Source organism: Oncorhynchus clarkii, chromosome 16, assembly GCF_045791955.1.
Source record: "Oncorhynchus clarkii lewisi isolate Uvic-CL-2024 chromosome 16, UVic_Ocla_1.0, whole genome shotgun sequence".
Lineage (NCBI taxonomy): Eukaryota > Metazoa > Chordata > Actinopteri > Salmoniformes > Salmonidae > Oncorhynchus > Oncorhynchus clarkii.
In genome coordinates, this window is record NC_092162.1 from 68,978,475 (window position 1) to 69,003,966 (window position 25,492).

Genomic DNA, 25,492 nt, shown 5'->3' on the forward strand with positions numbered 1-25,492 from the left:
AGAGGGAGAGGGGGGGAGAGAAAGGACGGAGAGAGAGAGAAAGAGAGAGGGGGGAGAGAAAGAGAAAGGACGGAGAGGGAGAGGGAGAGAAAGGACGGAGAGGGAGAGAAAGGGAGAGGGAAAGAAAGAGAAAGGAGGGAGAGAGAAAATGAAAACAACAAGATAAAGGGGAAGAGACAAACAGATTACCAATCGCTTTGAAAAACCGTGACATTTCTTCATTTCATAAAACAAATGCTCTTTCTATCATCACATTCATAATTACAAATATTCATAAGACAGCACCATTTCCGCTGTTTTCCCAGTATCACATTATCAGATCTAGGTATTAATCTCTGCAAGTGAGAGATACACTAACGATTAACAAAGTCCCCAACAGAGCAACGGTGAATGCATAATTTAAAATATGATTTCTAAACAGTAGGATTCCCCTTAATATCCCTCTTTGCTTTCCTCATGTAAACAGTGGATTGAAGAAGAAGCTGAGCATGCTGGGACAGGGCATGTGACCTGTCAGATATAACCCCGGGTCCTTCTCATCTTTGGGAGAATGTAAAGGGCACTGGGTGGATAGAGAGTGAAGTATTATACCCTGGTCTATTAGAAGGAAGGAGACTGGGGGATAGAGAGTGAAGTATTATACCCTGGTCTATTAGAAGGAAGAAGACAGGGGGATAGAGAGTGAAGTATTATACCCTGGTCTATTAGAAGGAAGAAGACAGGGGGATAGAGAGTGAAGTATTATACCCTGGTCTATTAGAAGGAAGGAGACTGGGGGATAGAGAGTGAAGTATTATACCCTGGTCTATTAGAAGGAAGGAGACAGGGGGATAGAGAGTGAAGTATTATACCCTGGTCTATTAGAAGGAAGGAGACAGGGGGATAGAGAGTGAAGTATTATACCCTGGTCTATTAGAAGGAAGGAGACTGGGGGATAGAGAGTGAAGTATTATACCCTGGTCTATTAGAAGGAAGGAGACTGGGGGATAGAGAGTGAAGTATTATACCCTGGTCTATTAGAAGGAAGGAGACTGGGGGATAGAGAGTGAAGTATTATACCCTGGTCTATTAGAAGGAAGGAGACAGGGGGATAGAGAGTGAAGTATTATACCCTGGTCTATTAGAAGGAAGGAGACTGGGGGATAGAGAGTGAAGTATTATACCCTGGTCTATTAGAAGGAAGGAGACTGGGGGATAGAGAGTGAAGTATTATACCCTGGTCTATTAGAAGGAAGGAGACAGGGGGATAGAGAGTGAAGTATATACCCTGGTCTATTAGAAGGAAGGAGACAGGGGGATAGAGAGTGAAGTATTATACCCTGGTCTATTAGAAGGAAGGAGACTGGGGGATAGAGAGTGAAGTATTATACCCTGGTCTATTAGAAGGAAGGAGACAGGGGGATAGAGAGTGAAGTATTATACCCTGGTCTATTAGAAGGAAGGAGACAGGGGGATAGAGAGTGAAGTATTATACCCTGGTCTATTAGAAGGAAGGAGACTGGGGGATAGAGAGTGAAGTATTATACCCTGGTCTATTAGAAGGAAGGAGACTGGGGGATAGAGAGTGAAGTATTATACCCTGGTCTATTAGAAGGAAGGAGACTGGGGGATAGAGAGTGAAGTATTATACCCTGGTCTATTAGAAGGAAGGAGACTGGGGGATAGAGAGTGAAGTATTATACCCTGGTCTATTAGAAGGAAGGAGACTGGGGGATAGAGAGTGAAGTATTATACCCTGGTCTATTAGAAGGAAGGAGACTGGGGGATAGAGAGTGAAGTATTATACCCTGGTCTATTAGAAGGAAGGAGACAGGGGGATAGAGAGTGAAGTATTATACCCTGGTCTATTAGAAGGAAGGAGACTGGGGGATAGAGAGTGAAGTATTATACCCTGGTCTATTAGAAGGAAGGAGACTGGGGGATAGAGAGTGAAGTATTATACCCTGGTCTATTAGAAGGAAGGAGACAGGGGGATAGAGAGTGAAGTATTATACCCTGGTCTATTAGAAGGAAGGAGACTGGGGGATAGAGAGTGAAGTATTATACCCTGGTCTATTAGAAGGAAGGAGACTGGGGGATAGAGAGTGAAGTATTATACCCTGGTCTATTAGAAGGAAGGAGACTGGGGGATAGAGAGTGAAGTATTATACCCTGGTCTATTAGAAGGAAGGAGACTGGGGGATAGAGAGTGAAGTATTATACCCTGGTCTATTAGAAGGAAGGAGACTGGGGGATAGAGAGTGAAGTATTATACCCTGGTCTATTAGAAGGAAGGAGACAGGGGGATAGAGAGTGAAGTATTATACCCTGGTCTATTAGAAGGAAGGAGACTGGGGGATAGAGAGTGAAGTATTATACCCTGGTCTATTAGAAGGAAGGAGACAGGGGGATAGAGAGTGAAGTATTATACCCTGGTCTATTAGAAGGAAGGAGACTGGGGGATAGAGAGTGAAGTATTATACCCTGGTCTATTAGAAGGAAGGAGACTGGGGGATAGAGAGTGAAGTATATATACCCTGGTCTATTAGAAGGAAGGAGACTGGGGGATAGAGAGTGAAGTATTATACCCTGGTCTATTAGAAGGAAGGAGACTGGGGGATAGAGAGTGAAGTATTATACCCTGGTCTATTAGAAGGAAGGAGACTGGGGGATAGAGAGTGAAGTATTATACCCTGGTCTATTAGAAGGAAGGAGACTGGGGGATAGAGAGTGAAGTATTATACCCTGGTCTATTAGAAGGAAGGAGACAGGGGGATAGAGAGTGAAGTATTATACCCTGGTCTATTAGAAGGAAGGAGACTGGGGGATAGAGAGTGAAGTATTATACCCTGGTCCCTGGTCTATTAGAAGGAAGGAGACAGGGGGATAGAGAGTGAAGTATTATACCCTGGTCTATTAGAAGGAAGGAGACTGGGGGATAGAGAGTGAAGTATTATACCCTGGTCTATTAGAAGGAAGAAGACTGGGGGACTGAAGGGGATATTATACCCTGGTCTATTAGAAGGAAGGAGACTGGGGGATGAAGTATTATACCCTGGTCTATTAGAAGGAAGGAGACAGGGGGATAGAGAGTGAAGTATTATACCCTGGTCTATTAGAAGGAAGGAGACTGGGGGATAGAGAGTGAAGTATTATACCCTGGTCTATTAGAAGGAAGGAGACAGGGGGATAGAGAGTGAAGTATTATACCCTGGTCTATTAGAAGGAAGGAGGGGGATAGAGAGTGAAGTATTATACCCTGGTCTATTAGAAGGAAGGAGACTGGGGGATAGAGAGTGAAGTATTATACCCTGGTCTATTAGAAGGAAGGAGACTGGGGGATAGAGAGTGAAGTATTATACCCTGGTCTATTAGAAGGAAGGAGACTGGGGGATAGAGAGTGAAGTATTATACCCTGGTCTATTAGAAGGAAGGAGACAGGGGGATAGAGAGTGAAGTATTATACCCTGGTCTATTAGAAGGAAGGAGACAGGGGGATAGAGAGTGAAGTATTATACCCTGGTCTATTAGAAGGAAGGAGACTGGGGGATAGAGAGTGAAGTATTATACCCTGGTCTATTAGAAGGAAGGAGACTGGGGGATAGAGAGTGAAGTATTATACCCTGGTCTATTAGAAGGAAGGAGACTGGGGGATAGAGAGTGAAGTATTATACCCTGGTCTATTAGAAGGAAGGAGACTGGGGGATAGAGAGTGAAGTATTATACCCTGGTCTATTAGAAGGAAGGAGACAGGGGGATAGAGAGTGAAGTATTATACCCTGGTCTATTAGAAGGAAGGAGACTGGGGGATAGAGAGTGAAGTATTATACCCTGGTCTATTAGAAGGAAGGAGACAGGGGGATAGAGAGTGAAGTATTATACCCTGGTCTATTAGAAGGAAGGAGACAGGGGGATAGAGAGTGAAGTATTATACCCTGGTCTATTAGAAGGAAGGAGACAGGGGGATAGAGAGTGAAGTATTATACCCTGGTCTATTAGAAGGAAGGAGACAGGGGGATAGAGAGTGAAGTATATACCCTGGTCTATTAGAAGGAAGGAGACTGGGGGATAGAGAGTGAAGTATTATACCCTGGTCTATTAGAAGGAAGAAGACTGGGGGATAGAGAGTGAAGTATTATACCCTGGTCTATTAGAAGGAAGGAGACAGGGGGATAGAGAGTGAAGTATTATACCCTGGTCTATTAGAAGGAAGGAGACAGGGGGATAGAGAGTGAAGTATTATACCCTGGTCTATTAGAAGGAAGGAGACAGGGGGATAGAGAGTGAAGTATTATACCCTGGTCTATTAGAAGGAAGGAGACTGGGGGATAGAGAGTGAAGTATTATACCCTGGTCTATTAGAAGGAAGGAGACTGGGGGATAGAGAGTGAAGTATTATACCCTGGTCTATTAGAAGGAAGGAGACTGGGGGATAGAGAGTGAAGTATTATACCCTGGTCTATTAGAAGGAAGGAGACAGGGGGATAGAGAGTGAAGTATTATACCCTGGTCTATTAGAAGGAAGGAGACTGGGGGATAGAGAGTGAAGTATTATACCCTGGTCTATTAGAAGGAAGGAGACTGGGGGATAGAGAGTGAAGTATTATACCCTGGTCTATTAGAAGGAAGAAGACTGGGGGATAGAGAGTGAAGTATTATACCCTGGTCTATTAGAAGGAAGGAGACTGGGGGATAGAGAGTGAAGTATTATACCCTGGTCTATTAGAAGGAAGGAGACTGGGGGATAGAGAGTGAAGTATTATACCCTGGTCTATTAGAAGGAAGGAGACTGGGGGATAGAGAGTGAAGTATTATACCCTGGTGAAGTATTATACCCTGGTCTATTAGAAGGAAGGAGACAGGGGGATAGAGAGTGAAGTATTATACCCTGGTCTATTAGAAGGAAGGAGACAGGGGGATAGAGAGTGAAGTATTATACCCTGGTCTATTAGAAGGAAGGAGACTGGGGGATAGAGAGTGAAGTATTATACCCTGGTCTATTAGAAGGAAGGAGACAGGGGGATAGAGAGTGAAGTATTATACCCTGGTCTATTAGAAGGAAGGAGACTGGGGGATAGAGAGTGAAGTATTATACCCTGGTCTATTAGAAGGAAGGAGACTGGGGGATAGAGAGTGAAGTATTATACCCTGGTCTATTAGAAGGAAGAAGACAGGGGGATAGAGAGTGAAGTATTATACCATGGTCTATTAGAAGGAAGGAGACTGGGGGATAGAGAGTGAAGTATTATACCCTGGTCTATTAGAAGGAAGGAGACAGGGGGATAGAGAGTGAAGTATTATACCCTGGTCTATTAGAAGGAAGAAGACTGGGGGATAGAGAGTGAAGTATTATACCCTGGTCTATTAGAAGGAAGGAGACTGGGGGATAGAGAGTGAAGTATTATACCCTGGTCTATTAGAAGGAAGAAGACTGGGGGATAGAGAGTGAAGTATTATACCCTGGTCTATTAGAAGGAAGGAGACTGGGGGATAGAGAGTGAAGTATTATACCCTGGTCTATTAGAAGGAAGAAGACTGGGGGATAGAGAGTGAAGTATTATACCCTGGTCTATTAGAAGGAAGAAGACTGGGGGATAGAGAGTGAAGTATTATACCCTGGTCTATTAGAAGGAAGGAGACTGGGGGATAGAGAGTGAAGTATTATACCCTGGTGAAGTATTATACCCTGGTCTATTAGAAGGAAGGAGACTGGGGGATAGAGAGTGAAGTATTATACCCTGGTCTACTAGAAGGAAGGAGACTGGGGGATAGAGAGTGAAGTATTATACCCTGGTCTATTAGAAGGAAGGAGACTGGGGGATAGAGAGTGAAGTATTATACCCTGGTCTATTAGAAGGAAGAAGACAGGGGGATAGAGAGTGAAGTATTATACCCTGGTCTATTAGAAGGAAGGAGACAGGGGGATAGAGAGTGAAGTATTATACCCTGGTCTATTAGAAGGAAGGAGACAGGGGGATAGAGAGTGAAGTATTATACCCTGGTCTATTAGAAGGAAGAAGACAGGGGGATAGAGAGTGAAGTATTATACCCTGGTCTATTAGAAGGAAGGAGACAGGGGGATAGAGAGTGAAGTATTATACCCTGGTCTATTAGAAGGAAGGAGACAGGGGGATAGAGAGTGAAGTATTATACCATGGTCTATTAGAAGGAAGGAGACAGGGGGATAGAGAGTGAAGTATTATACCCTGGTCTATTAGAAGGAAGGAGACTGGGGGATAGAGAGTGAAGTATTATACCCTGGTCTATTAGAAGGAAGGAGACTGGGGGATAGAGAGTGAAGTATTATACCATGGTCTATTAGAAGGAAGGAGACTGGGGGATAGAGAGTGAAGTATTATACCCTGGTCTATTAGAAGGAAGGAGACAGGGGGATAGAGAGTGAAGTATTATACCCTGGTCTATTAGAAGGAAGGAGACAGGGGGATAGAGAGTGAAGTATTATACCCTGGTCTATTAGAAGGAAGAAGACTGGGGGATAGAGAGTGAAGTATTATACCCTGGTCTATTAGAAGGAAGGAGACAGGGGGATAGAGAGTGAAGTATTATACCCTGGTCTATTAGAAGGAAGGAGACAGGGGGATAGAGAGTGAAGTATTATACCCTGGTCTATTAGAAGGAAGAAGACTGGGGGATAGAGAGTGAAGTATTATACCCTGGTCTATTAGAAGGAAGGAGACAGGGGGATAGAGAGTGAAGTATTATACCCTGGTCTATTAGAAGGAAGGAGACAGGGGGATAGAGAGTGAAGTATTATACCCTGGTCTATTAGAAGGAAGAAGACTGGGGGATAGAGAGTGAAGTATTATACCCTGGTCTATTAGAAGGAAGGAGACTGGGGGATAGAGAGTGAAGTAGTATACCCTGGTCTATTAGAAGGAAGGAGACTGGGGGATAGAGAGTGAAGTAGTATACCCTGGTCTATTAGAAGGAAGGAGACTTGGGGATAGAGAGTGAAGTATTATACCATGGTCTATTAGAAGGAAGGAGACTGGGGGATAGAGAGTGAAGTAGTATACCCTGGTCTATTAGAAGGAAGGAGACTGGGGGATAGAGAGTGAAGTATTATACCCTGGTCTATTAGAAGGAAGGAGACAGGGGGATAGAGAGTGAAGTATTATACCCTGGTCTATTAGAAGGAAGGAGACTGGGGGATAGAGAGTGAAGTATTATACCCTGGTCTATTAGAAGGAAGGAGACTGGGGGATAGAGAGTGAAGTATTATACCCTGGTCTATTAGAAGGAAGGAGACTGGGGGATAGAGAGTGAAGTATTATACCCTGGTCTATTAGAAGGAAGGAGACAGGGGGATAGAGAGTGAAGTATTATACCCTGGTCTATTAGAAGGAAGGAGACAGGGGGATAGAGAGTGAAGTATTATACCCTGGTCTATTAGAAGGAAGGAGACTGGGGGATAGAGAGTGAAGTATTATACCCTGGTCTATTAGAAGGAAGGAGACAGGGGGATAGAGAGTGAAGTATTATACCCTGGTCTATTAGAAGGAAGGAGACAGGGGGATAGAGAGTGAAGTATTATACCCTGGTCTATTAGAAGGAAGGAGACTGGGGGATAGAGAGTGAAGTATTATACCCTGGTCTATTAGAAGGAAGGAGACTGGGGGATAGAGAGTGAAGTATTATACCCTGGTCTATTAGAAGGAAGGAGACACACAAAATGATTGAACTCTGACACTAGTATATACTGTATGTTAAAGTTTCCTCCATTCTTCATCCATTTCTAGAGTAGGACCATAGAAATAACATTGTGTGCGTCCCAAATGGCATTATATCCCCTTTTAAAGTGTAATACTTTCGATCAGGGACACGTCCAAGACCTCAATACAGAAAGACCCCCTGGAGACTATGATCATAGGTCTCCTCTCTTCCTCTCCACTCCTCTCCTCTACGCTGAGGCAGCTAAATCTCAAAGACGCCCATTTGTATTCAGTCAGGGTTGTGTTTAAACCGTACTGTAGCTGCATTACATTAAAAGGGATGGTTCGGGAAGTACTTTATTTACTGAGTCATATGAACTCATGGATACCATATTCATGTATCTGCGTCATTGCCAAAATCACAAACTATCCCTTTAAGGTACTGTCTCTTTCTGTAACTCTAGCTGTGAGGAAGACCTGTCCCATTACTGTGCAAATGAGATGCAGTTATTGAGGGAACACTTTGAAATAGCGGAGTCAACTAAATCCCAGCTAAGCCGAAGATAGATACAGCCGATGAAAGTGTAGGGGGAAAAAAAAAGACAAAGAAATTGAGGTTTTCTAAGTGGAGGAATTTTTTGATCATATTTTGCATTCTTTCACATTTCTTTTGACGACAGAGTGATCTTTATTCTTTACACCTACTAGCCATATAATATAAATATATTTTTTTGTGATTGTGATAAATGTAAGATGATAACTGTAAAGTACTTACATGGATCAGATTTGGAGAATGTGTCTCTGTCTAATAGATCCCTGAAATAGAAGAGATTCATCTGATTTAATATTCTTGAAGGGGAGTGAGGTCATAAGAGTTCATAAGAAGTTCATAAGGAGGTCATAAGAGGTCATAAGGAGGTCATAAGAGTACATAAGGAGGTAAAAAGAGAGCTCATAGCCACCAAGATATAGAAGATACAATACATGTTTGGACTGTTTGGACTGTGTACTGTATTGGCTGTGTTTGTATTGAAATAATATGCCAACAATCCCACTCAACTCAACCACATACAACGACTTTTTAATGTGCTTAGTGTATAGCCTAGATTACAACGTCCCTCTCTTTAAAACACATTGCATTACACTGCTTCATCAAAATGTCTCCATATAAATCCTCCAATTTGTAACATTATTTATAACGTTATTTACAGTCAGATGGTGCACCACCATCCAACAAACCAACATATCCCGATGGCCTTGTGTTTTCACTGCCAAAGTACAGTCCTGTAAAGTAACACACAGTAAATCTCCAGCTAGCTCCCAGAACACCGAGGACACTGCATGGAGGCAGAAGCGTCCATTGAAAACCTTGTGCACCACTTAAGGGGAAAAAAACCAGCCAGTTCTGAGAAATCAGAGAGCAAAGTGTGATGAAGATTGCAGTAGGTTGTGATTCTAAGGAAGATTGTGTGCCTGGTCCTAGTTTGTTTACCTCTGTGATAATGGGGCTGGCAGCTAGCACTGCAGAGTGTTGTGCCGCCACCCTTTGTGACCCGGTAAATCTGGAGTGCAGGGGGTGACGGCAGGGTGAGCAACCGTAGCATACCACAGCACACAGCCACAATAGGAGTCACACCGGAAGAACCACAGTCATTACTATCCAACTAAAACCATACATACACACACATACGGTATACCATTTGGAATTTTTAGCCCTCCCTCTCTGAACATCTTCCATCCTGCTGGAGAGGACACGGACAGGAAGTGATGTCCCCAGTTACAGAAATATATTTTCTACTTTTCGAATTCATTTGCATTTTTTTTTCTCTCTCTTCTAAATCCATGTTGCACTTCTCCAACTGTGGAGACTAGTGAATCCCAAATTACACCCTATTCCCTATTTAGCTCATTACTTTTGATCAGGACCCATTTTGTAGTGCACTAGATAGGTGATACAGTACTGTAGGTCGCCACCGTTGCCGCCTGCTATAGACCACCCTCTGCCCCCATCTATCTTCAGAGTTCGTGCTGCTATGCGACCTAAACTGGAACATACTTAACACCCCAGCCATCCTACAATCTAAACTTGATGCCCTCAATCTCACACAAATTATCAATGAACCTACCAGGTACCTCCCCAAAGCCTTAAACACGGGCACCCTCATAGATATCATCCTAACCAACTTGCCCTCTAAATACACCTCTGCTGTCTTCAACCAAGATCTCAGCGATCACTGCCTCATTGCCTGCATCCGTAATGGATCAGCGGTCAAACGACCTCCACTCATCAATGTCAAACACTCCCTGAAACACTTCAGCGAGCAGGCCTTTCTAATCGACCTGGCCGGGGTATCCTGGAAGGATATTGATCTCATCCCGTCAGTCGAGGATGCCTGGATATTTTTGTTTAAATGCCTTCCTAACCATCTTAAATAAACATGCCCCATTCAAGAAATTTAGAACCAAATACAAGTGAAACTAAATGCATGCTCTTCAACCGATCGCTACCTGCACCTGCCCGCCTGTCCAACATCACTACTCTGGACGGCTCTGACTTAGAATACGTGGACAACTACAAATACTTAGGTGTCTGGTTAGACTGTAAACTCTCCTTCCAGACCCATATCAAACATCTCCAATCCAAAGTTAAATCTAGAATTGGCTTCCTATTTCGCAACAAAGCATCCTTCACTCATGCTGCCAAACATACCCTTGTAAAACTGACCATCCTACCAATCCTCGACTTTGGCGATGTCATTTACAAAATTGGATGCAGTCTATCACAGTACAATCCGTTTTGTCACCAAAGCCCCATATACTACCCACCATTGCGACCTGTACGCTCTCGTTGGCTGGCCCTCGCTTCATACTCGTCGCCAAACCCACTGGCTCCAGGTCTCTACAAGACCCTGCTAGGTAAAGTCCCCCCTTATACAGCTCGCTGGTCACCATAGCAGCACCCACCTGTAGCACGCGCTCCAGCACCCCCAAAACCAATTCTTAATTTGGCTGCCTCTCCTTCCAGTTCTCTGCTGCCAATGACTGGAACGAACTACAAAAATCTCTGAAACTGGAAACACTTATCTCCCTCACTAGCTTTAAGCACCAACTGTCAGAGCAGCTCACAGATTACTGCACCTGTACATAGCCCACCTATAATTTAGCCCAAACAACTACCTCTTTCCCTACTGTATTTAATTGATTTATTTATTTTGCTCCTTTGCACCCCATTATTTTTATTTCTACTTTGCACATTCTTCCATTGCAAATCTACCATTCCAGTGTTTTACTTGCTATATTGCATTTACTTTGCCACCATGGCCTTTTTTGCCTTTACCTCCCTTATCTCACCTCATTTGCTCACATCGTATATAGACTTGTTTATACTGTATTATTGACTGTATGTTTGTTTATTCCATGTGTAACTCTGTGTCGTTGTATGTGTTGAACTGCTATGCTTTATCTTGGCCAGGTCACAATTGTAAATGAGAACTTGTTCTCAACTAGCCTACCTGGTTAAATAAAGGGGAAATAAAGAATAAATAAAACAAAATCTGGGACACAAGAAAAGCAGTCTCATCAGAATTTCCATATTTACTACTGCATCAAACCTGCCTTTGATGTCCTGTTATAGAATATTACAGTCAATAAATAACTCACTAGCAGCACAGTATAACCCATCCCATCCCTACATCCGGGGGGTTTATTACAAAGTCATCCATTACTGGGATGTGAGGGGAAGTGTGTCTGCAACTGACATGACAACAGTTAGAACGTTGTCATTGTAATTATCATTAAGAGAGAGAACAAAGCCATCCGTGTCAAACCCACACACACACACACACACACACACACACACACACACCTCGTTGCATCCACCTGGCTCTGCTCTGTTCTGTCTTCCATTAAGCTAAACCAATCAGCTTGTCTGTCACCTTTTCCCTGTCTGTCTAAATGGAATGTTTGGAACTTTAGAGCAGAGCTAAAGTATGACATTTCCACCTGTCACTGTGTTAATTAATGTTATTGTCACGCCCTGGCCATAGAGAGCGCTTTTATTCTCTATTTTGGTTAGACCAGTGTGTGACTAGGGTGGGCATTCTAGTTTCTTTATTTCTATGTGTTCTAGTTCTTTGTGTTTGGCCGGTTGTGGTTCTCAATCAGAGGCAGCTGTCTATCGTTGTCTCTGATTGGGAATCATACTTAGGCAGCCTTTTTTCCTTTTGCAGTTGTGGGTAGTTGTCTTTGTTAGTGGCACTATTGCTCAAGTTAAGCTTCACGGTCGTTTCTTTGTTTCTTGTTTTGTTGGCGACATTTATATAAATAAAATAGAACTGTACGCTCACAACGCTGCGCTTTGGTCCAGTCATTTCCAGGAAGACGCCTGTGACAGAACTACCCACCACAAAAGGACCAAGAAGCGTGGTAAGGAGGAGCAGCGTTTTCTGGACTCATGGACTTGGGAGGATATCCTGGATGGCAAAGGATCCTGGACGTGGGAGGAGATCCTGGCCGGAAGGGATCGCCTCCCATGGGAACAGGTGGAAGCAGCTAGGAAGGCGGAGGCAGCTAGAAAAGGGGCCCAGCGTTACGAGGGGACACGGCTAGCAATGAAGCCCGAGAGGCGGCCCCAAAAAATGTTTTAGGAGGGCACACGGGGATATTGGCGGAGTCAGGTTATAGACCTGAGCCAACTCCCCGTGCTTACCGTGTGGAGCGAGTGACCGGGCAGGCACCGTGTTAGGCGGTAAAGCGCACAGTGTTTCCGGTGCGCATGCACAGCCCGGTGCGCTCGGAGCCAGCTCTCCGCAAGTGACACGCTAGAGTGGGCATCCAGCCAGGGTGGATTGTGCCAGCTCAGCGCTCTTGGTCTCTGGTGCGCCGTTTCGGCCCAGGGTCTCCTGTGCCGGCTCTGTGCACTGTGTATCCGTCTGCGCTTTGACTGCTCAGTGCGTCCTATGCCAGCGCTCCGCCCGTGCCGGGCTAAAGTGGGCATTCAGCCTGGAAGAGTGGTGCCAGGGGTAAGCACCAGATCTCCAGTTCTCCCCCACAGCCCGGTTCATCCTGTGCCTCCTCCAAAGACCAGGCCTCCAGTTGGTCTCCCCAGCCCGCAAAGAGGGTCCCCAGTCCGGGGCCCGCAATGAGGGTCCCCAGTCCGGGGACGGCGGCGAGGGTCCCCGCTCCAGAGGCGCCACCAAAGTGGGGGGAGCCAGAAGAGGGGGGTCTACGTCCCGCACTAGAGCCGCCGCCGTAAGGGATGCCCACCCGGACCCTCCACTTTAGAGTCAGGCGCAGAGGAAGGCTCCGGCCATGGAGCGGGACTGGATGCCATGCCTGGACTGGGCACCGGCACAGAGGACTCAGGGCTGGTGACACACTCTTCAGGGCGAGTGCGGGGAGCTGGCACAGGACGTACCAGGCTGGGAAGGCGCACTGGAGGCCTGGTGTGTGGAGCCGGCACAGGTTTCACCGGCCTGATGACACGCTCTTCAGGGCGATTGCGGGGAGCCGGCACAGGACGTACAGGGCTGAGGAGGCGCTCTTCAGGGCGAATGCGCTGCACCTAACCAACATCTCTCTCCGCTCTCCCTGCTCACAATGCTACATCGATTTACATATATCCATTTTCAGGAATGTTGTTAAATGTACTTCTTTATCACTATCTAATCATGGCATGGGGTTGTTCAATGACAGATATGTATTTGTTTAAAACCATTTCAGTTCAGAGAGACAAATAATCTACCAATGCTAAATATCTGTCTCTCTCTCAGAGAAATAAGGAATAGTGCTAGGTTTTACACATGGAATAAATAACTACACTTTTAATAAAGAACTGTACAAATTATACACTTGTGACATCAATATAAAAAAAAATGTAAACAAAATAATTGAATGCAGTTATACGATATCTGTATTTAAAACATTTACATTTGAAATGTTAGTCATTTAGCAGATGCTCTCAAATACATTTAAAGTCAGTTTTTCTCAATTCCTGTAGTATGGAGGTACTAGATGGAGAAGTGGTATGGAAGGCAGTCAGTTGATAGGTGGAGTTCCACAGTAGCATATACAGTTGAAGTCAGAAGTTGACATACACCTTAGCCAAATAGATTTAAACTCAGTTTTTCACAATCCCTGACATTTTATCCTAGTAAATAATCCCTGTTTAAGGCCAGTTAGGATCAGCGCTTTATTTTAAGAATGTGAAATCCGAATAACAGTAAGAGATAATTATTTATTTCAGCTTTAATTTCTTTCATCACATTCCCAGTGGATCAGCAGTTCACATATTCTCAATTAGTATTTGGTAGCATTGCCTTTAAAATGTTTAACTTCTGTCAAACATTTTGGGTAGCTTCCACAAGCTTCCCACAATAAGTTGGGTGAATTTGGGCCCATTCCTCCTGACAGAGCTGGTGCAACTGGGTCAGGTTTGTAGGCCTCCTTGCTCGCATTCGCTTTTTCAGTTCTGCCCACAAATGTTCTATTTTCTATGATTTTCACTTTTCGGCACCGAAATACGTTCATCTCTAGGAGACAGAACGCGTCTCCTTCCTGAGCAGTATGACGGCTGCGTGGTCCCATGGTGTTTATACTTGCGTACTATTTTTTCTACAGATGAACGTGGTACCTTCAGGCGTTTGGAAATTGCTCCCAAGGACGAACCAGACTTGGGGACGTCTCACATTTTTTTTCTGAGGTGAGTCACTGAGTCAATGAGTCACTGAGTTTGAAGGTAGGCCTTGAAATACATCCACAGGTCACCACCAATTGACTCAAATGATGTAAATTAGCCTATCAGAAGTGTCTAAAGCCATGACATCATTTTCTGGAATTTTCCAAGCTGTTTAAAGGCACAGTCAACTTAGTGTATGTAATCTTCTGACCCACTGGAATTGTGATACAGTGAATTATAAGTGAAATGATCTGTTCACCGTAGTGAAGGCATAGACTTTTCTGGGTCACTGTGTTTTTGGTCAGGTATGTTCTTCAATTATTTTCTTAGGGTTTTTTGCATTCTTCATCAAACCATTTGTCATTGTTTTTCATTTTCTTAGGTTGTCTGGTTGAGGTGTTTAGATTTGATAGGGAAGCTGAGAGGTCAAATATACTATTTAGGCTTTCTAAGTTTAGACCTTTGCTATTAACCTTTTGTCCAGGAAGACGTCTAAAAGGGTTTTAATTCTTTTGTTGGCCAATAGTTTTTTGGTAGGTTTCTACACTACTTTCCTTCCATCTATAGCATGTCTTAATAGTATGCAGTTTGTTTGGCTTTGATGCCTCATGATTGAGTATTGCTCTGTTCAAGTAGACTGTGATTTTTCTGTGATCTGATAGGGGTGTCAGTAGACTGACTGTGAACGCTCTGAAAGACTCTGGGTTGAGGTCAGTGATAAAGTAGTCTACAGTACTATTGCCAAGAGATGAGCTATAGTTGTACCTACTGTAAGAGTCCCCTTGAAGCCTACCATTGACTCGGCTCGGAATCTCTAAATGAGTGGTCTTGTGTTGTGTGTGAACTAGAAACCTCTCTCTCTCTCTCTATATATATATATATATATATATAACATTAATGTTCAAAGTATTCCTCTTTATCACGTCGCCTCAACCAAACACACCAAGTTCATTATGTTGCGTTAGGCACATTGAATAAAGCCGGGTTAATGTAATTACTGAAACGTTCAATATTCTATGTTACGATGAAGCAGGTGGACTGTCTGTTTGGTATTGACATCTGATACCACATGATCAAAACAGCCGTTACATAACCGGCCAGGGAACTCTGAAGAGCGTCTGATTAAATCAATAAAGTAATATTCTTATGCCTAATAATCTCTAACGCTGTTCCTTTTATTTATTCGTCACTGATCACTGTGTCATTGGATAATGTGTGGTTTATCTGATTCATGTGGAATGCAGTGATAGGATGTGATCTAAATTATATTACATGTACAGTACATAGAGCCCCTGTGATTTCTCTACGTGGCTCTACGTGGCAGCATAGCAAATGTGTGAGAGAAATGCCCTCTCAGACTACTATGGGTGTGTACCAAATGGTATCCTATTCCTTATATAGTGCACTACGTAAGGGCCCTGGTCAAAAGTAGTGCACTATGTACGGTATGGAGTTGCCATTTAGAAAACAGCTTATGAGTATGCTGCCTAAGCAGTATCCCATTGAAAAAATGTCTGTGGCTGGATAGCTTGCCAATAAGCACAACCTTGCAAATCTCTATGTCCACTTTGTCCTCTGCCTACTTAAATAATGTAACGGATGTCGTCTGGAGATAGAGAGGAGGACCAAGGTGCAGCGTGGTAAGCGTTCATGTCTTTTTAATAAACAAACTGAACACTGGAACAAAACAATAAACGATGTGAACAAAACGAAACAGGCCCAAACACTCGCACGGAAACAAACACCCACAAACCAAAAGTGAAACCCAGGCTACCTAAGTATGATTCTCAATCAGGGACAACAATTGACAGCTGCCTCTGATTGAGAACCATACTGGGCCGAACTCAAAAACCAACATAGAAAAACAAACATAGACTGCCCACCCCAACTCACGCCCTGACCATACTAAAACACAGACAAAAACAAAGGAACTAAGGTCAGAACGTGGCAAATAAAGGTTCAATAAATTAAATAGTAAAAAAATAAAACATATACAACTCATAGACAATATTCACCAAAATGTCTGCCTCTGAAACCAAAATGTCTGCCTCTGAAACCAAAATGTCTGCCTCTGAAACCAAAATGTCTGCCTCTGAAACCAAAATGTCTGCCTCTGAAACCAAAATGTCTGCCTCTGAAACCAGGTATGGGAAAAAAACGAAGGGGTCAGTCAAACATCCCAGACACTCATTTGGAAAATGTTGATGTTTAAAAACACCAATTAATTCATATAGTAAGAGCCTCTGGACATCATTATGACACTATATGAATGTGTCATAAACATCACTTCAAATTGTATTCATCCCGTATTTAACCAGGTAAATCCCAGAGAATATCTTTAGCGTCCAACAACAAGATATCAGCATAATCTCCAGATAAAGTTACCTGTTTATTTAGCTGGTGACCATAGTCTATGGGTGTCTTTATGTAAATTAAGGTGGATCACCTCAGTGGGTTATATAATTCTTCCCTTTGCAGGGTTTGATAATGAGGCCCTAGAGTTGTCAGAAGTATAATTGGCACCTCCAAGAGCCTGTTTGAAGTAAAAGTGGCACCTCCATGTGCAGTGTTGGAAGTATAATTGGCACCTCCAAGAGCCTGTTTGAAATATAACTGGCACCTCCAAGAGCCTGTTTGAAGTATAATTGGCACCTACAACAGCATGTTTTAAATACAATCGGCTAACTCTATGTGCTGCTACTGCTGAGAGTCTATCTCTTCTCTCATTGGTCCAATAGAAGTTACAGGATCTAGATTTTCTAGTGCTGTATATCTCCATTCTCTCCTACAGCCTCTGACCTGCTCTGCTCAGATTGAGGACTACCACTCTCCTCTGTCCACTCAGCAACTACCGTGGGGTCAGCTGGACTGTGAGGCAGGAAGAGGATTTTAAAGCCAGAAGGTGCAGGAAAAAGCTTTTCTATACAATAATTTCCATGGCCAGTCAAAAAGTCAAGAATGGAGAGAAGGAGTTGGGGGTTGTCTGGCTCATTTCACAACCTCAGGCCTTCCTGCTCTTACCCTCAATTCCATTTTGGGATAAATAGTCAGCAATCCTCCTGCGGGCTATATTGTAGTTTATCTTATTTGTAAATTTGTTCAAGGATACTCTTCCAAGAATTGTTGAAAATCTCCGGATCTCCTGCCAGTAATCCCTACTCATTTCTACGTACTAAATTCACTGTAATTTTTTTTCACTGTTTACCCAAGCATCATCACTGAATCTCATACTGCATCTTAGATTGCATCCCTATTTCCTATATAGTGCCATTTTGGAGGCAACCTAAATTGATGGATATATTTGAGTTTGGTGGAGCCTATGGCTGTCTCTATAGTTTAACCCCTATATTCCTCCATTATACACAGAACCAATCCGATAGATCTGAGTTTGGTGGAGCCTATGGCTGTCTCTATAGTATAACCCCTATATTCCTCTATTATAAACAGAAACAATCTGATAGATCTGAGTTTGGTGGAGCCTATGGCTGTCTCTATAGTATAACCCCTATATTCCTCTATTATAAACAGAACCAATCTGATAGATCTGAGTTTGGTGGAGACTATGGCTGTCTCTATAGTATAACTCTAGTATAACTGTGAAGTGCACGTGTGCAACCTTGCGGGGACACGCAATTTAGTCCAATTCAAAATCATATTTTCCCTAACCCCTAACCCTAACCCTAACCTTAATCCAAAAACCTAACCTTTTGTTTGTTTACTATTATTGTGGGGTGTATAGTGTTATTAGATTATCTGTAAAGAACATACTGACTCTTGATGTAAGGTGTGTGGTGGTGCCCTGCATGATTCTGGTGTGTATGAGGTCCCAAGATGGCATAGCTGTCAGACGTCCTTTGTCCTCGTCTTGTCGTGTCCCATGTATATATGTATTTACACCTTCCTTCGCATATCTTTTATATATTTTCTTTTCCAAAAACTCAACTTCAAAACACTCTCCTGCAACCCGCCTCACTATTTAAAAAAAAAAGTATTATTTACCTAAAATCTGAAATCCACAATAGACGCTAGCCAGAAGCTAACAAGAAGCTAACAAGAAGCTAACCAGAAGCTAGCCAGAAGCTAGCCAGAAGCTAGCCAGTTTACTGGCTAACGTTAGTATTCAGCTAATCACGGTTTGTGGTCATCAGCTATCCCTTAGCTCGAAAAGCTATCGCCAGTTTTGTACAACGCGACTCAGACAAGAACATATCGGACCTATTTTTCTCTCCATATCCCCGGATTTCAACCACAAGCTCTGGACATTTACATCTGGAACTCGCAGCTAGCTAGCTGCTATCCGTGTGACAATTGGCTTACGTCCATCCCAGAGCAAACATCAATTATTCCGGAGCTAGCCAGGGTTCCATCAGCCACTCCTGGGCTACAATCACCTATCCGAACCTGTTTTACTACCTGTTTTACTGCCGATGCGGAGCCCCACCGGGCCTTCACGACTGGACAACCGACGTTATCTGCCCGAGGGAGTTATCCAACTGGCCCCTCCGTCGCAACGTTGCCTGAATGCCCATCTGCAGCCCGCTAATCGTTAGCTGTCTTATCGGCTGCTATCTGAATAGGTCTTTCTTGGGTCACTATAACTATATCTATTTTGCCAATTGGATTGATCCCCTCTACCACACGGAACCTCACTAATCTACCCACGCAAATGCATGAGGTGGCTAAAAACAGACCTCCATCCTATGCTAGCTTGCTACCGATGGCCCGGCTAGCTGTCTGAATCGCCATGACCCCAACCAACCTCACTACTCACTGGACCTTTATGATCACTCGACTAATCATGCCTCTCCTTTATGTCATTATGCATTGTCCATTGCTCTTCTGGTTAGTGTTTATTGGCTAATTTCTCTGTAGAGCCTCTAGCCCTGCTCACTATACCTTATCTAACCTTTCAGTTCCACCACCCAGACATGTGATGACATCACCTGGTTTCAATTATTTTTCTAGAGACAATATCTCTCTTATCATCACTCAATACCTAGGTTTACCACCTGCACTGTATTCACATCCTACCATACCTTTGTACATTATACCTTGAAGCTATTTCATTGCCCCCAGAAACCTCCTTTAACTCTCTGTTCCAGACGTTCTAGACGACCAATTCTCATAGCTTTTAGCAGTACCCTTATCCTACTCGTCTGTTCCTCTGGTGATGTAGAGGTGAATCCAGGCCCTGCAGTGCTTAGCTCCACTCCAATTCCCCAAGCGCTCTCTTTTGATGACTTCTGTAACCGTAATAGCCTTGGTTTCATGCATGTTAACAGTAGATGCCTCCTCCCTAAATGTGTTTAATTAACTGCTTTAGCACACTCTGCCAACCCGGATGTTCTAGCCGTGTCTGAATCCTTGCTACTATCCAGGTCTGTACCCAAACAATTTGAACTTCTACTTTTAAAAATCCACCTCTCTAAAAACAAGTCTCTCACCGTTTCCGCCTGCTATGGACCACCCTCTGCCCCCAGCTGTGCTCTGGACACCATATGTGAACTGATTGCCCCCATCTATCTTCAGAGCTCGTGCTGCTAGGCAACCAAAACTGGAACATGCTTAACACCCCAGCCATCCTACAATCTAAGCTTGATGCCCTCAATCTCACACAAATTATCAATGAATCTACCAGGTACCACCCCAAAGTCGTAAACACGGGTACCCTCACAGATATCATCCTAACCAACTTGCCCTCTAAATACACCTCTGCTGTTTTCAACCAAGATCTCAGCGATCACTGCCTCATTGCCTGCATCCGTAATGGGTCAGCGGTCAAACGACCTCCACTCATCACTGTCAAACGCTCCCTGAAATACTTCAGTGAGCAGGCCTTTCTAATCAACTTGGCCGGGGTATCCTGGAAGGATATTGTTCTCATCCCGTCAGTAGAGGATGCCTGGTTATTTTTTTTAAATGCCTTCCTCACCATCTTAAATAAGCATGCCCCATTTAAGAAATTTAGAACCAGGAACAGATATAGCCCTTGGTTCTCTCCAGACCTGACTGCCCTTAACCAACACAAAAACATCCTATGGCGTTCTGCATTAGCATCGAACAGCCCCCGTGATATGCAACTTCAAACAGAAATGTGCTTCCTGCAACACAAACTCAAAAAAGTTCTGGGACACTGTAAAGTCCATGGAGAATAAGAACACCTCCTCCCAACTGCCCACTGCACTGAAGATAGGAAACACTGTCACCACCGATAAATCCACTATAATTGATCATTTCAATAAGCATTTTTCTACGGCTGGCCATGCTTTCCAGCTAGCTACCCCTACCCCGGTCAACAGCACTGCACCCCCCAAGCAACTCGCCCAAGGCTTCCCCATTCCTCCTTCTCCCAAATCCTGTCAGCTGATGTTCTGAAAGAGCTGCAAAATCTGGACCACTACAAATCATCCGGGCTAGACAATCTGGACCCTTTCTTTCTAAAAATTATCTGCCAAAATTGTTGCCACCCCTATTACTAGCCTGTTCAACCTCTCTTTCGTGTCGTCTGAGATTACCAAAGATTGGAAAGCAGCTGCGGTCATCCCCCTCTTCAAAGGGGGGGGGGACACTCTTGACCTAAACTGCTACAGACCTATATCTATCCTACCCTGCCTTTCTAAGGTCTTCGAAAGCCAAGTTAACAAACAGATTACCGACCATTTCGAATCCCACCATACCTTCTCCGCTATGCAATCTGGTTTCAGAGCTGGTCATGGTTGCACCTCAGCCACGCTCAAGGTCCTAAACGATATCTTAACCGCCATCGATGAGAAACAAAACCGTGCAGCCATATTCATTGACCTGGCATAGGCTTTCGACTCTGTCAATCACCTCATTGACAGACTCGATAGCCTTGGTTTCTCAAATGATTGTCTCGCCTGGTTCACCAACTACTTCTCTGATAGAGTTCAGTGTGTCAAATCGGAGGGCCTTTTGTCCGGGCCTCTGGCAGTCTCTATGGGGTGCCACAGGGTTCAATTCTTGGACCGACTCTATTCTCTGTATACATCAATGATGTCGCTCTTACTGCTGGTGAGTCTCTGATCCACCTCTGCGCAGATGACACCATTCTGTATACTTCTAGCCCTTCTTTGGACACTGTGGTAACAACCCTCCAGGCGAGCTTCAATGCCATACAACTCTCCTTCCGTAGCCTCCAAATGCGCTTAAATACAAGTAAAACTAAATGCATGCTCTTCAACCGATCGCTGCCTGCACCTGCCCGCCTGTCCAACATCACTACTCTGGACGGCTCTGACTTAGAATATGTGGACAACTACAAATACCTAGGTGTCTGGTTAGACTGTAAACTCTCCTTCCAGACTCACATCAAACATCTCCAATCCAATGTTAAATCTAGAATTGGCTTCCTATTTCACAACAAAGCATCCTTCACTCATGCTGCCAAACATACCCTTGTAAAACTGACCATCCTAACGATCCTCGACTTCGGCGATGTCATTTACAAAATAGCCTCCAATACCCTACTCAATAAATTGGATGCAGTCTATCAGAGTGCCATCCATTTTGTCACCAAAGCCCCATATACTAACCACCACTGTGACCTGTACGCTCTCGTTGGCTGGCCATCGCTTCATACTCGTCGCCAAACCCACTGGCTCCAGGTCTCTACAAGACCCTGCTAGGTAAAGTCCCCCCTTATCTCAGCTCGCTGGTCACCATAGCAGCAACCACCTGTAGCACGCGCTCCAGCAGGTGTATCTCTCTGGTCACCCCCAAAACCAATTCTTAATTTGGCTGCCTCTCCTTCCAGTTCTCTGCTGCCAATGACTGGAACGAACTACAAAAATCTCTGAAACTGGAAACACATCTCCCTCACTAACTTTAAGCACCAGCTGCCAGAGCAGAGAAAACAGCAGAGGGAGCACCCCCCTATCCACGTCGACGGGACAGTAGTGGAGAGGATAGTAAGTTTTAAGTTCCTCGGCGTACACATCACGGACAAACTGAATTGGTCCACCCACACAGACAGCGTTGTGAAGAAGGCGCAGCAGCGCCTCTTCAACCTCAGGAGGCTGAAGAAATCCGGCTTGTCACCAAAAGCACTCACAAACTTCTACAGATGCACAATCGAGAGCATCCTGTCGGGCTGTATCACCGCCTGGTACGGCAACTGCTCTGCCCACAACCGTAAGGCTCTCCAGAGGGTAGTGAGGTCTGCACAATGCATCACCGGGGGCAAACTACCTGCCCTCCAGGACACTTACACCACCCGATGTCACAGGAAGGCCATAAAGATCATCAAGGACAACAACCACCCGAGCCACTGCCTGTTCACCCCGCTATCATCCAGAAGGCGAGGTCAGTACAGGTGCATCGAAGCAGGGACTGAGAGACTGAAAAACAGCTTCTATCTCAAGGCCATCAGACTGTTAAACAGCGATCACTAACATTGAGTGGCTGCTACCAACATACTGACTCAACTCCAGCCACTTTAATAATGGAAATTGATGTAAAAAATGTATCACTAGCCACTTTAAACAATGCCCCTTAATATAATGTTTACATACCCTACATTACTCATATCATATGTATATGTATATACTGTACTCTATACCACCTACTACATCTTGCCTATGACATTCTGTACCATCACTCATTCATATATCTTTATGTACATATTCTTTATCCCTTTACACTTGTGTGTATAAGGTAGTAGTTGTGGAATTGTTAGGTTAGATTACTCGTTGGTTATTACTGCATTGTCGGAACTAGAAGCACAAGCATTTCGCTACACTCGCATTAACATCTGCTAACCATGTGTATGTGACAAATAAAATTATTTGATTTGATCTATAATTTAGCCCAAACAACTACCTCTTTCCCTACTGTATTTATTTATTTATTTTGCTCCTTTGCACCCCATTATTTCTATCTCTACTTTGCACATTCTTCCACTGCAAATCAACCATTCCAGTGTTTTACTTGCTATATTGTATTTACTTCGCCACCATGGCCTTTTTTGCCTTTACCTCCCTTATCTCACCTCATTTGCTCACATTTTATATAGACTTATTTTTCTACTGTATTATTGACTGTATGTTTTGTTTATTCCATGTGTAACTCTGTGTCGTTGTATGTGTCAAACTGCTTTGCCTTATCTTGGCCAGGTCGCAATTGTAAATGAGAACTTGTTCTCAACTAGCCTACCTGGTTAAATAAAGGTGAAATAAAAAATAAAATAGGTACCCCAATTTGTTATGGGAAACCCGAGCGACCCCTGTTAACGTGTAAATGAAACCATGCAAGTGGAGTGACATTGGAGTGACATTGGAGTGACATTGGAGTGACATTGTGATTACATCCAGATCGAATTCCAATTCCCCTGGTGCCAAATGTTTTTGACATATCAAGCAACAGAAGCACACATCGTAATCATTCTGATACTTTCGTTACCCCATCCCTCCTTTCCAAATCCATCCATGATGCCCCCCTTCTACACCCCGTACCTCCCTATCTCTCCCACCTTCCTCCCATTCCCTCCCTCCTCCTTCCCTCCTCCCCTCCACTCCTCTATTCTCCCTCCTCTCCTCTCCTCTCCTCTCCCTCTCCTCTCCACCCCTCCCTCCCTGCCCCCTCTCAATTCCTCCCTCCCTCCATCTCTCTCCTCATCTCCCTCCTCTCCATGCTCTCCCTCCCTCTCTCCCCCTCCTCTCCTCTCCTTCTCTCCCTCCCTCCCTCTCTCCTTTCCTCTCCCTTTTCTCCTTCCCTCCCTCCATTCTCCCCTCTCCTCTCTCGTGTCTCCTTTCCTCCTCTCCTCTCCTCTCCCTCCCTCCCACCCACTCCTCTCCCTCCTTTTTCCTCTCCCTACCTCCTCTCCATCCCTCCCTCCCTCTCTCCTCCCCATCCCATCCTCCTCTCCATGCCCTCCCTCCCTCCCCTCCCTCCCTCCCTCCCTGTTTCTCCCTGGTCCCAGTACATTGATTCCTAGGGACATTTAGGCTCAGAAGCGGAAGAAACATACGACAGGTCCCTGTTTGCTCCTGGAGGACAGCAATCTATGGTCTCAAACACAAGGCCCAGGGGATCCACACACCATACACACATGCACACACACACACTCACCATACACACATGCACACACTCACCATACACACACCATACACACATGCACACACACTCACCATACACACATGCACACACACTCACCATACACACATGCACACACCATACACACATGCACACACACATGCACACATGCACACACACACTCACCATACACACATGTACACACTCACCATACACACACCATACACACATGCATACACACTCACCATACACACACCATACACACATGCACACACACTCACCATACACACACGCACACACCATACACACATGCACACATGCACACACACACTCACCATACACACATGCACACATGCACACACACTCACCATACACACATGCACACACACACCATACACACATGCACACATCATACACACATGCACGCACGCACACACACACACACACACTTCACAACCATTTCTCACAAGTCTATCTGTTGTGATTAAACTTATGTTATCTTCTCAGCAGGTAATCAATCCCATGGGACCCCAGTGTGCCTCGGTACACACACACACACACACACACACACACACACACACACACACACACACACACACACACACACACACACACACACCACAGCCGTTGATTGGCCTAATTATACTCTAACCAATCTACCCCAAAATATTAGATCAAATGATTGGGGCCAGCAGAAGGCATGAGGGCCGGAAGGAATGGGGGTTGGGGGCTGGAGGTCATCGAGGTTGGGGGACAGCAGAGGGCATGGGGGTTTGGGGCCAGAGAACATGGGGGTTGGGGACCAGCAGAGGGCATGGGGGTTTGGGGCCAGAGAGCATGGGGGTTGGGGTCCAGCAGAGGGCATGGGGGTTTGGGGCCAGAGAGCATTGGGTTTGGGGTCCAGCAGAAGGCATGGGGGTTTGGGGCCAGAGAGCATGGGGGTTGGGATCCAGCATGGGGGTTTGGGGCCAGAGAGCATGGGGGTTTGGGGCCAGAGAGCATGGGGGTTGGGGTCCAGCAGAGGGCATGGGGGTTGGGATCCAGCATGAGGGTTTGGGGCCAGAGAACATTGGGGTTGGGATCCAGCATGGGGGTTTGGGGCCAGAGAGCATGG

General features: G+C 44.7%; 1 protein-coding gene across 2 annotated transcripts in view; it reads right to left on the bottom strand.

Annotated features, from left to right (window-relative positions):
- LOC139368978 (copine-5-like) overlaps nt 1–25,492 on the bottom strand; it is a 185,444-nt gene that overhangs the window by 143,159 nt on the left and 16,793 nt on the right. For both annotated transcript variants that reach the window (XM_071108513.1, XM_071108512.1), the window contains exon 2: nt 8,428–8,468. In XM_071108513.1, coding sequence (XP_070964614.1) covers nt 8,428–8,468 — 41 coding nt within the window. The remainder of the gene's footprint in view (nt 1–8,427; nt 8,469–25,492) is intronic.